Raw genomic sequence first — 12,533 nt, forward strand, 5'->3', positions numbered from 1 at the left:
CCAGTCATTCGTGTGCCTTCTTCATGAGGATTCAGTGTGGCTGTGGTGCTGTTATCCCTCTGATAGGAACTCTAACTCAGTGTGAAGCCCCAAAGATCTGTTACTTATTTTTATTTTATATTATACTATATTTTATTTACAGTGTTGTATTTGTTTCAGGTGTATAGCAAAGTGATACAGTTATATATATATACATATATGAATTAACAAAAGCAGTTCCCATCTTTTGATGGGGAGCTCGTGGTTTATAATATAAATAACATTATTTTTAGAGAGAGATAACTTAGGTATGGCATTGGGTTTTGTTTCTTTTTGCAGCTTGAGGCAGTTGTAAAATAACTTAATGTATCTTTTTGCAACTGTGTATTCTATAGTATTTTTTTCATTTGGTGAAATTTTAACTGTTAATGTTTATGGCATTGTGCTTTGTACCATTTATTAAATAAAAATTTTAAAAAAATCTGAAATAAAAAATCATTCTCCAAAAAAGAAATTGTTCTACCCAAATTCAAGACATACTATAAAATTCCCACAAACCAAGCTGTGTGCTATGAGACAGAATGTTCATTAACAGATCTAAATGTATAAATTTTCTAACAAAGCTATCGAATTAATTCAATGCAAATATATATATATATATTAAACAATATTTCATTAATTGGATATTCATATACAAAGAAAAATAAAGAACTTCAATCACTACTTCACACTATACACAAAAATTAATGGAAAATGAGTCAGAGAACTGGATGTGAAATCTAAACATAAACATAGTAGAAGAAATGTTTTTGACCTTGAGGTAAAATAGTATTTATGAGATACAATACAATAAACATGAACTATAAAAAAACATAAAAGAAGAAGAAGCCTGTTGCTTTCCTGCTCATCAGATGTCATCCCTCTTAAAAAATAAAAGGAAAACCACAGACCAGGAGGAAAAAAAAGTTTGTATATATATTTAATTATAATATATATTTGCATAACATTTTATATACAAATATCTTATATGTATAATACAAATGACAAAATATATATACCCAGACTATATAAAAATCCTTATAGCAAGAAATAAGAACCCAGAATTCAATTTTTAAATTGCATGAAGAACTTGAAAAGAAACCCTTCCTCCCAAAAGAAGATACACTCATAGCAAACTTTTTAAAAATGCTCAACATCATTGACCACTAGAATAACTTTAAAAAGTAATACAAAATGACCATAATGTGGAAAAATACTTGTAGTTTGATTTCTGGCTCCCTTCTTATGCTTTAGATATCTCTCCAAATGTTTATTTACTATTGCCTAGTGTTCAATGCTGACCACCATATGGACCCCAGAGATGAATTATCTGGATTCTATTAGACTTTCTGTTTACTTCCATTGCCCTCAGAAAAATGTGGGGGAAATTAAAAAGGTTTTTATTACAGGGACTTTGAGATGGTTTCCAAAAATATTATGCCCTCACTGATCTAACTCTCAAGAAATCAGTAGTAGGTTTTAAGAAAATATTTAATATTTATAAGAAAATAGAAGTTATCTTTCCAACATGGATGTATACATTATGTTACAGGTCCCCATGCTGGAATTAAGCCATCTTTTCTAGCCACATGTCATTAAGCTTTCTTAGAAATCCAGGTTGAGACAGAGAAAGGGGACCCACACATTTTGGTTGCAAGTGCAGGGAATACTGACTGTTTTCAACTGATTTATTTGAAAAGACTCTGATGCTGGGAAAGATTGAAGGTGGGAGGAGAAGGGGATGACAGAGGATGAGATGGTTGGATGGCATCACAGACTCAATGGACATGAGTTTGAGTAGACTCCGGTAGTTGGTGATGGACAGGGAGACCTGGCGTGGCAAAGAGTCAGACACGACTTAGCGACTGAACTGAACTGAACTGCAGGGAATACAATTCCCCACTCAAGAATGAGTGTCTCTCAGGTCTGTCTCTCCAGAATACCTGCTTCCAAGGCAAAGTCTTTCTATCAGAAGAGATAGTTAATTCCTGGGAGAGAAGACAGAATCTATAAGAAGAGTCCTTGGACTTTTGTGGAAACTGCTTTAAATATCCTTGCATCACAGGTGAAAACGTCTTTTTTGTTATTTACATTATCCAGAACAAAGTTCATCGAGGTTGGAGTGACCCTTTTGAAAGTGTTTCCACCACGCGTTCTGCCTTCTGCCTATGGTACCAGAGCCATCTACAGATGATTATTTTTCCATAGTGTTCTGAGTGAATCCATTCTGAATTCAACTTCCAGGTTTTCTGTGAAATTTTTTTGAGGCTGTAGGCTAGAAGGAAAGATTTAGACTCATTAAAAAACTTATCAACTGTGAGACTGAATATTCTGTTTTGAATGCATCATATTTTTCATGTTGAAATTTACTTAGCCCAAGAGGAGTTCGATTTGAAGAGAGGATTATTTCTGAACACCCTCAAATATTGTTAAATAATTTAAAACCAGAAGGTAAGCTCTTCAATAGAGCTGATGTTTATTAAAGATTGTTATTTACCATATACAGTAATCATCATATTTTAACTCTTTAAATAGAGTAATAGAGCATTTCATCTTCACCCCTTTCTTCAAAAGGTAATTAATTGGTAAGTATCATTAATCTCAATTGCAGATGAAAAGGCAATGGCAAGCCACTCCAGTACTCTTGCCTAGAAAATCCCATGGACAGAGGAGCCTGGTAGGCTGCAGTCCATGCGGTCGCTAAGAGTCTGACATGACTGAGCGACTTCACTTTCATTTTTCACTTTCACATATTGGAGAAGGAAATGGCAACCCACTCCAGTGTTCTTGCCTGGAGAATCCCAGGGACGGGGGAGCCTGGTGGGCTGACATCTATGGGGTCACACAGAGTCAGACACGACTGAGGTGACTTAGCAGTAGCAGCAGCAGATGAAAAAATTTGAGGCTCACAAAGATAAAGAAATTTATAAGATCCAGCTCACTAATACCAGTTACTCTTCATTTGCCATGAGATACTTAATAATTAAGACTGATCATGACAAGGCAAACAAAATTTAAAATCACTTTACACACAAAAAGATATAATGTGAATATTAAATCATAACATGTTTATTTCAAGCACAAACATGAAGAACTCTTGCTGGGATAAACCACTGTGCCTAATATGGGTCTCTGTGGCTTCTTTCAAAGTAAAGTTGAAGATGATTCTTCCTAAGTTTAAAGCATAGTTAAATGTTTCTCTGTATTATTGCTCAAAAGGTCAATTTTTTACTATTCCTGGGTGCACAGTCAAAAGAAAAAAATCCTTTGTGTGTCCTTAACTGTGTGATGGATATATTCATAAATGTTTCCTCAATCACTTCTCATAACAGCTTGTGAGGTGGTCATTAATGTTCTCACTTGATTTTAGAGGAAACAAAATGTAAGGGGCCAAGAAATATACCCCAGATCATGAAGTTGCAAGTGGAGAAAAAGAAGATTCTTACCTTGCCTTTCTGATTCTCAAACCAAATTGTTTTACCACTGGGGTTGTCGTTGTCCATACTTTTCAAGGGAGTCTGTGGGATTATGTTTTTCATTGGAATAGGAGACAGAAGAGAATTGAAATTGAAGAGAAGAGGGTAAAGTAGACCTTCAATGAAAGAAGTGCCACATGGCTATCAATATTAGGGGCTTACCTCATAGCTCAGTCAGTAAAGAAGTGGCCTTCAATGCAGGAGACCCAGGTTGGATTGCTGGTTCGGAAAGATCCCCTGGAGGTGGAAATGGCAACCCACTACAGTAATCTTGTCTGGAGAATCTCCTGGGAAGAGAAGCCTGGCAGGTTACAGTCCATCGGGTCACAAGAGTTGGGCAAGACCTAGTGAATAAACAACCACCATTAATAAGTTATACTCTGTGTGTATCTAGTGTTTGTGGGTGTATGTGTATCAGGGTCTCATGATCAATTTCCTTCATACGTACTTGCCTCTGATGTTGAATTGAAATAATTATAGTTATTATGATCATATATAAAGGAGATTAGTAAGCATTGTTTATTATGACAGTGTAGAGCATGGGTTAAGGATGTGGAGGAGAAAAATCCAATCATGCTTCTGTTATTTATTATCTGGTTGATCTTAGACATGATTCTTAAGTTCTTTATGCTTCATGTTTCTTAATGTGTGAAATAAGTGTAAAATGAGGGTAGCATCTCATCAGTTTGTGATAAAAATTAAAAACAAACACCTACAAAATACCTGAGAGTAAAGTAAGTGTTCAGGAAGTTTACGGTAATAAGATTTTTATTATTGCTGTCATTATTATGATTATTTACATGATGTTCTGAGATTGTTTCTCATCTGCAAAACTAATGAAATAATAACATCCACACAGGTTGCTACCATGCCATGCATATAGAAATCAACCATTAAAAGTATGCAATTAGCTATTAAAAAGCTGTTGGATTTAAGTGATTCATGCTGCTTAGTTGTGAATTATTTCAGACCTTTTGTGACCCTATAGACAGTAGTCCATCAAGTGCATCTGAAAAGGGATTCTACAGGCAAGAACACTACATTGGGTTGTCATGCCTGCTCCAGGGGGATCCCTGACTCCAGGACTGGACCCGAGTAGAGATGCACCTCCTGCATTGCAGGCAGAACCTTTACCACTGAACCACAGGAGAAACCCAACTGTGGATGATAAGCTTTCAGTCCGACACTTGGCAACCCCATGAATTACAGCAGGCCAGGCCTCCCTGTCCATCACCAACTCCCAGAGTTCACTCAAACTCATGTCCATCGAGTCGGTGATGTCATCCAGTCATCTCATTCTCTGTCGTTCCCTTCTCCTCCCACCCCCAATCCGTGCCAGAATTAGAGTCTTTTCCAATGAGTCAACTCTTTGCATGAGGTGGCCAAAGTAATGGAGTTTCAGTTTCAGCATCAGTCCTTTCAGTGAACACCCAGGACTGATCTCCTTTAGAATGGACTGGTTGGATCTCCTTGCATTCCAAGGGACTCTCAAGAGTCTTCTCCAGCACCACAGTTCAAAAGCATCAATTCTTCAGTGATCAGCTTTCTTCACATTCCAACTCTCACATCCATACATGACCACGGGAAAAACCATAGCCTTGACTAGGCGGACCTTGGTTGGCAAAGTAATGTCTCTGCTTTTTAATATGCTATCTAGGTTGGTCATAACTTTCCTCCCAAGGAGTAAGCGTCTTTTAATTTCATGGCTGCAATCAGCATCTGCAGTGATTTTGGAGTCCCAAAAAATAAAGTCTGACAATGTGTCCACTGTTTCCCCATGTATTTCCCATGAAGTGATGGGACCAGATGCCATGATCTTTGTTTTCTGAATGTTGAGCTTCAAGCCAACATTTTCACTCTCCTCGTTCACTTTCATCAAGAGGCTTTTAAGTTCCTCTTCACTTTCTGCCATAAGGGTAGTGTCATCTGCATATCTGAGGTTATTGATATTTCTTCCAGCAATCTTGATTCCAGATTGTTCTTCTTCCAGCCCAGCGTTCCTCATGATGTACTCTGCATAGAAGTTAAATAAGCAGGGTGACAATATGCAACCTTGACGTACTCCTTTTCCTATTTGGAACCAGTCTGTTGTTCCATGTACAGTTCTGACTGTAGCTTCCTGACCTGCATAGAGGTTTCTCAAGAGGCAGGTCAGGTGGTCTGGTATTCCCATCGCTTTCAGAATTTCCCACAGTTTATTGTGATCCACACAGTCAAAAGCTTTGGCATAGTCAATGAAGCAGAAATAGATGTTTTTCTGGAACTCTCTTGCTTTCTCCATGATCCAGCGGATGTTGGCAATTTGATCTCTGGTGCCTCTGCCTTTTCTAAAACCTGCTTGAACATATGGGATTTCACGGTTCACATATTGCTGAAGCCTGGCTTGGAGAATTTTTAGCATGACTTTACTAGCGTGTGAGATGAGTACAATTGTCCAGTAGTTTGAGCATGCTCTTGCATTGTCTTTCTTTGGGATTGGAATGAAGACTGACCTTTCCCAGTCCTGTGGCCGCTACTCAGTTTTCCAAATTTGCTGGCATATTGAGTGAAGCACTGTCACAGCATCATCTTTCAGGATTTGAAATAGCTCAATTGAAATTCCATCTCCTCCACTAGCTTTGTTCGTAGTGATGCTCTCTAAGGCCCATTTGACTTCTCATTCCAAGATGTCTGGCTCTAGGTGAGTGATCACGTCATCATGATTATCTTCGTCATGAAGATCTTTTTTGTACAGTTCTTCTGTGTATTCTTGCCACCTCTCCTTAATATGTTCTGTTTCTCTTAGATCCATGCCATTTCTGTTCTTTATCGAGCCTATCTTTTCATGAAATGTTCCCTTGATATCTCTAATTTTCTTGAAGAGATCTCTTATTTTTCCTATTCTGTTGTTTTCCTCTATTCCTTTGCATTGATCGCTGAGGAAGGCTTTCTTATCTCTCCTTGCTATTCTTTGGAACTCTGCATTCAGATGCTTATATCTTTCCTTTTCTCCTTTGCTTTTCACTTCTCTTCTTTTCACAGCTATTTGTAAGGCCTCCTCAGACAGCCATTTGGTTTTCTGCATTTCTTTTCCATGGGGATGTTCTTGGTCCCTGTCTCCTGTACAGTGTCACGAACCTCTGTCCATATTTCATCAGGCAGTCTATCTATCAGATCTAGTCCCTTAAATCTATTTCTTACTTCCACTGTATAATCATAAGGGATTTGATTTAGGTCACAGATAAGCTTTACTAAATGTATTGCAGCAGCTCCTGTATCCTTTCGTTACTTTCTCATGAGCAATACCTTGTTATACTTTATGCCAACAATTACAATTCACCTGTTGCCAGGGGTTCTTTTCTCTGGATTCTATCTCCAAACTGAACCTCAAGCCACTTCATCCAAGACAAACAAACACCTTTACTAGACTTATACCCAGGAATCCCTTTTTTTGAATCCCTCTCTATCTTACACTCATATTCTCAATTACTTGTGCTGGCTTCCAATTTCTTAACAATAAAATCGAAATCCCTTAGCTTTGAATTCACAGGCTTTGCATGAGTTTTCTATCCCTCTTTTCAGTCTTCGTTGCCACTGTACATGAAATCTACTGAATTGCAGTAGGTTGTGAGCCATCTCACATGGTTAAGGGCCTAGAGATCAACTCCTGCTTCTGTCTGCATAGGGATTTGCATGTCTATATATTAAAAATCACCTTCACCCAGGAGGGAATTTGAATAATCTTCAAAAGATCAGAACTTTTTTTTCTATCTTAATAAATATTATTAAAATTCATAACGCAATAGAATCTGGGTATTTATTATTTCTTACATTGACACTCTTAGTTCAAGGTTGAGCTAATAAATTGTGACTTTTTTCAGGTAACATAATTAATAACAATATAAGATACATGGTTAATACAAACAACATGACGGAGTTTATTCTACTGGGACTTTCACAGAATCCAAAGATGCAGAAAATCATATTTGTTGTCTTTTTGGTTGTCTATGCTGTCTCTATGATAGGAAAAGTGCTCACAATGGTCACCATCATCACCAACCCATTAGTGGGGTACTCCATGTACTATTCCCTAGTCCATCTCTCATTCACTGATGCCTGCTATTCCTGTGTCAATACCCCTAAAGTGATCATAGATTCCTTCTATGAAAGGGAAACCAGCACTTTCAACGAATGCATGTCCCAAGTCTTTGGGGAACATGTCTAGCAGGTGCTGATGTCATCCTGCTCACTGTGATGGCCTATGACCGCTACGTGGCCATCTGTAAGCCCTTGTACTATAGGACCATCATGAATCGGCAGCTGTGTGGACTGCTTAGTGGGAGTGACATGGGTGGGGGACATTATTCATTCAACCATCATCAGTTTACCCTTCTGTGGCCCTAGCATCATAGGCCACTTTATGTGTGATCTGAACATTTTGCTTGATCTTGCCTGCACTGACACTCACATTCTAGGATTCTTTGTACCTACCAACATTGGTTTATTCTGTCTTTCAAATCTTCTCTTCATTGGCTCCTACGTGATCATTCTGCGCTCCCTAAGGGCCCATAGCTTAGAGGCTAGATGTAAGGCACTCTCCACCTGTGTCTCCCACATCACAGCAGTTATCCTGTTCCTTGTGCCCTGCTTATTTTTGTACCTGAGACCAACTGTCACTTTACCTGTTGATAAAGCAGTTTCTATGTTCTACACTATGATAACTCCCATGTTAAATCCTTTAATCTATACCTCAAGAAATGACCATGAAAATGACCAGATGAAAAATGCCATTAGGAAACTGTGTAGTAGGAAACTAATTTCAGGTGATGCATAAAATGTGCATGGAATCCAACATTCATTCAACTTATGTAAAATGCAAAGGACATAAATTGATGACCTCAGCAAAGAATACCTATGAGATAAAAATAAAACTGCAAATGATCGATTCTGTAAGGAGAGGAAAAGAAATGGAAGCAACAAAAGAGAGGAAAAACATAGCCATGGACTACTGTTTGCATATGTGAAAAGATCTGCAAAATTAAAGTCTAGTTTTACTGGCTCCATCATTGTACAAGGATTCATAAGTTTTCATCAAAATAAAGCAAAATAAAATAAATGTTAAGATACAGTGATACTCAGCAGTAAGCTTGTAAACAATACAGAAAGGTAGGCACTACTATCATCCCCATTTTGCATGTTAGAAAACAGGCAGTAAAGAGTTTGTTCCCAAACAGTAACATTGAAAAACCAGTAACTAGAAAGAAACTGACCTCCCCAACCATGTTATTAATGGCAGGAGATGATGATAGAAGTATAGCAAAATTATACCAGTTACTATTTACTAATACAGGGATTGTTCTGAACTATTTATGTATATTTCTGTCCATATACATACAAATGTACATACATATATATACATATATATTTATACATATGCAATATATTCAGTTCAGTTCAGTTCAGTCTCTCAGTCGTGTCCGACTCTTTGCGACCCCATGAATCACAGCACGCCAGGCCTCCCTGTCCATCACCAACTCCCAGAGTTCACTCAAACTCATGTCCACAGAGTCGGTGATGCCATCCAGCCATCTCATTCTCTGTCGTCCCCTTCTCCTCCCACCCCCAAACTTTCCCAGCATCAGAGTCTTTTCCCGTGAGTCAACTCGTAGCATGAGGTGACCAAAGTATTGGAATTTCAGCTTTAGCATCAGTCCTTCCAATGAACACCCAGGATTGATCTCCTTTAGAATGGACTGGTTAGATCTTATTGCAGTCTAAGGGACTCTCAAGAGTCTTCTCCAGCACCACAGTTCAAAAGCATCAATTCTTCGGTGATCAACTTTCTTCACATTCCAACTCTCCTATTCATACATGACTATGGGAAAAACCATAGCCTTGACTAGAAGGACCTTGGTTGGCAAAATAATGTCTCTGCTTTCTAATATGCTATCTAGGTTGGTCATAACTTTCCTCCCAAGGAGTAAGCGTCTTTTAATTTCATGGCTGCAATCAGCATCTGCAGTGATTTTGGAGCCCCAAAAAATAAAGTCTGACACTACTTCCACTCTTTCCCCATCTATTTCTCATGAAGTGATGGGACCAGATGCCATGATCTTTGTTTTCTGAATGTTGAGCTTCAAGCCAATCTTTTCACTCTCCTCTTTCACTTTCATGAAGAGGCTTTTAAGTTCCTCTTCACTTTCTGCCATAAGGGTGGTGTCATCTGCATATCTGAGGTTATTGATATTTCTCCCAGCAATCTGGACTCCAGCTTGTGCTGCTTCCAGTCCAGCGTTCCCCATGATGTACTCTGCATATAAGTTCAATAATCAGGGTGACAATATGCAACCTTGACGTACTCCTTTTCCTATTTGGAACCGGTCTTTTGTTCCATGTCCAGTTCTAACTGTTGCTTCCTGACCTGAATACAAGTTTCTCAAGAGGCAGGTCAGGTGGTCTCGTATTCCCATCTCTTTCAGAATGTTCCACAGTGTATTGTGATCCACACAATCAAAGGCTTTGGCATAGTCAATGAAGCAGAAATAGATGTTTTTCTGGAACTCTCTTGCTTTCTCCATGATCCAGCGGATGTTGGCATTTTGATCTCTGGTGCCTCTGCCTTTTCTAAAACCTGCTTGAACATCTGGAAGTTCATGGTTCACATATTGCTGAAGCCTGGCTTGGAGAATTTTGTATAGATAAGGGGAAAAAAATCTGACACTTGTAGTTTTCTTCCTCCTGCCACTTAAGAGAGATATAAAAAACCTTTGATATTTGCTGCCTATTTCTTCAATTTGAAGACCCCTGGCCCTCCTGCCTGTTACCTTCTCATTTTCATGTAACATATAACTCTTACAAAAAGCAGTTTGAAAAGTATGTAGCTCTGTTTCACAAAAGGCAATTTTAGTCTAAATATAATCCATTCATCTTGTTTGTTCTTCATTCATTACAGAACAATAATTTTTGAACCAAAGGAAAGTAACAGATACATTGATAGTCACTGAGACTTTAGTAATGAATAAAAAGAAATCCAAAAGATGTGTTCTGATCCATTGAGATCTGATAGATTGCTTGAAGAAGTATGGACAGAGATTCATGAAATTGTACAGCAGGCAGGGATCAAGACCATCTCCAAAAAAAAAGAAATGCAAAAAGGCAAAATGGTTGTCAGAAGAGGCCTTACAAATAGTTGTGAAAAGAAGAGAAGACAAAGGCAAAGGAAAAAAGGAAAGATTTGAATGCAGAGTTCCAAAAAATAGCAAAGAGAGATAAGAAAGCCTTCTTCAGTGATCAATGTAAAGAAATAGAGGAAAGCAATAGAATGGGAAAGACTAGAGATCTCTTCAGAAAATTAGATATACCAAGGGAACATTTCATGCAAAGACGAGCTCAATAAAGGACAGAAATGGTATGGACCTAACAGAAGCAGAAGATATGGCAGGAATATACAGAATAACTGAACAAAAAAGACCTTCATGACCCAGATAATCACAAGGTGTGATCACTCACCTGGAGTCAGACATCCTGAAATGCAAAGTCAAGTGGACCTTAAGAATCAACACTATTAACAAAGCAAGTGGAGGTGATGGAATTCCAGTTGAGCAATTTCAAATCCTAAAAGATGATGTTGTGAAAGTGCTGCACTCAATATGCCAGCAATTTTGGAAAACTCAGCAGTGGCCACAGGACTGGAAATGGTCAGTTTTCATTCCAATCCCAAAGAAAGGCAATGCCAAAGAATGCTCATATTACTGTGCAATTGTACTCATCTCACATGCTAGTAAAGTAATGCTCAAAATTCTCCAAGCCAGGCTTCAACAGTATGTGAACCGTGAACTTCCAGATGTTCAAACTGGATTTAGAAAAGGCAGAGGAACATCTATCTGCTGGATCACTGAAAAAGTAAGAGTTCCAGGGAAAAAAATATATTTCTGCTTTATTGACTAGGACAAAGCCTTTGACTTTGTGGATCACCACAAAATGTGGAAAGTCCTTAAAGAGATGAGAGTACCTGACTACCTGACCTGCCTCTTGAGAAATCTCTATGCAGGTCAGGAAATACAGTTAGAACTGAGTGTGGAAAAACAGACTGGTTCCAAACAGAAAAGGAGTACATAAAGGTTGTATACTGTCACCCTGTTTTTTTAAATTATATGCAGAGTACATCATGAGAAATGCTGGGCTGGGTGAAACAAAAGTTGGAATCAAGATTGCCAGGAGAAATATTAATAAACTCAAATATGCAGATGACACCACCCTTATGGCAGAAAGAGAAGAAGAACTAAAGAGCCTCTTGATGAAAGTGAAAGAGGAGAGTGAAAAAGTTGGCTTAAAGCTCAACATTCAGAAATTAATATCATGGCATGTGTCCCATCACTTCTTGGCATTACATGGAGAAACAGTGACACACTTTATTTTCTTGAGCTCCAAAATCACTGCAGATGGTGACTGCAGGCATGAAATTAAAAGATGCTCTTTGGAAGAAAAGTTATAACCAACCTATACAGTATATTAAAAAGCCAAGACATTACCTTGCCAACAAATTTCCATCTAGTCAGGTTTTTCCAATAGTCATGTATGGATGTAAGAGTTAGATTATAAAAGAAGCTGAACACAGAAGAATTAATGCTTTGAACTGTGGTGTTGGAGAAGACTCTTGAGTGTCCCTTGGACTGCAGTAAGATCCACCCAATCTCTCCTAAAAGATATCAGTCCTGAATATTCATTGGAAGGACTGATGGTGAAGCTGAAACTCCAATACTTTGGCCACCTGATGGGAAGAACTGACTCATTGAAAAATATCCTTATGCTGGAAAAGATTGAAGGCGGGAGGAGAGGGGGATGACAGAGGATGAGATGGTTGGATGGCATCACTGACTCAATGGGCATGAGTTTGAATAAACTCTTTGAATTCGTGATGGACAGGGAGACCTGGCATGCCACTATCCATGGGGTCACAAATGGTTGGACATGACTAAGCGACTGAACTGAATCGAATTGATCCACTGAGAAACCCTCAGAGTAGAAAATTACAACACAGTTGTATAAGGCAGGTGAAAT

The 12,533-nt window shown here is 38.4% G+C and overlaps 1 protein-coding gene across 1 annotated transcript; it reads left to right on the top strand.

The window, feature by feature from the left end:
- The first annotated feature begins 7,664 nt into the window (after positions 1-7,664).
- Positions 7,665-8,307, top strand: LOC129551143 (olfactory receptor 4C46-like). The gene is made up of 2 exons (XM_088845076.1): positions 7,665-7,824; positions 7,949-8,307. Exons 1-2 carry the CDS (start codon positions 7,665-7,667, stop codon positions 8,305-8,307), a joined length of 519 nt encoding a protein of 172 aa, XP_088701202.1.
- The last annotated feature ends 4,226 nt before the right edge of the window (positions 8,308-12,533 follow it).

The sequence above is a fragment of the Moschus berezovskii genome, chromosome 17 (assembly GCF_049115385.1).
Source record: "Moschus berezovskii isolate FMDL1 chromosome 17, NW_MosBer_1.0, whole genome shotgun sequence".
Taxonomy (NCBI): domain Eukaryota; kingdom Metazoa; phylum Chordata; class Mammalia; order Artiodactyla; family Moschidae; genus Moschus; species Moschus berezovskii.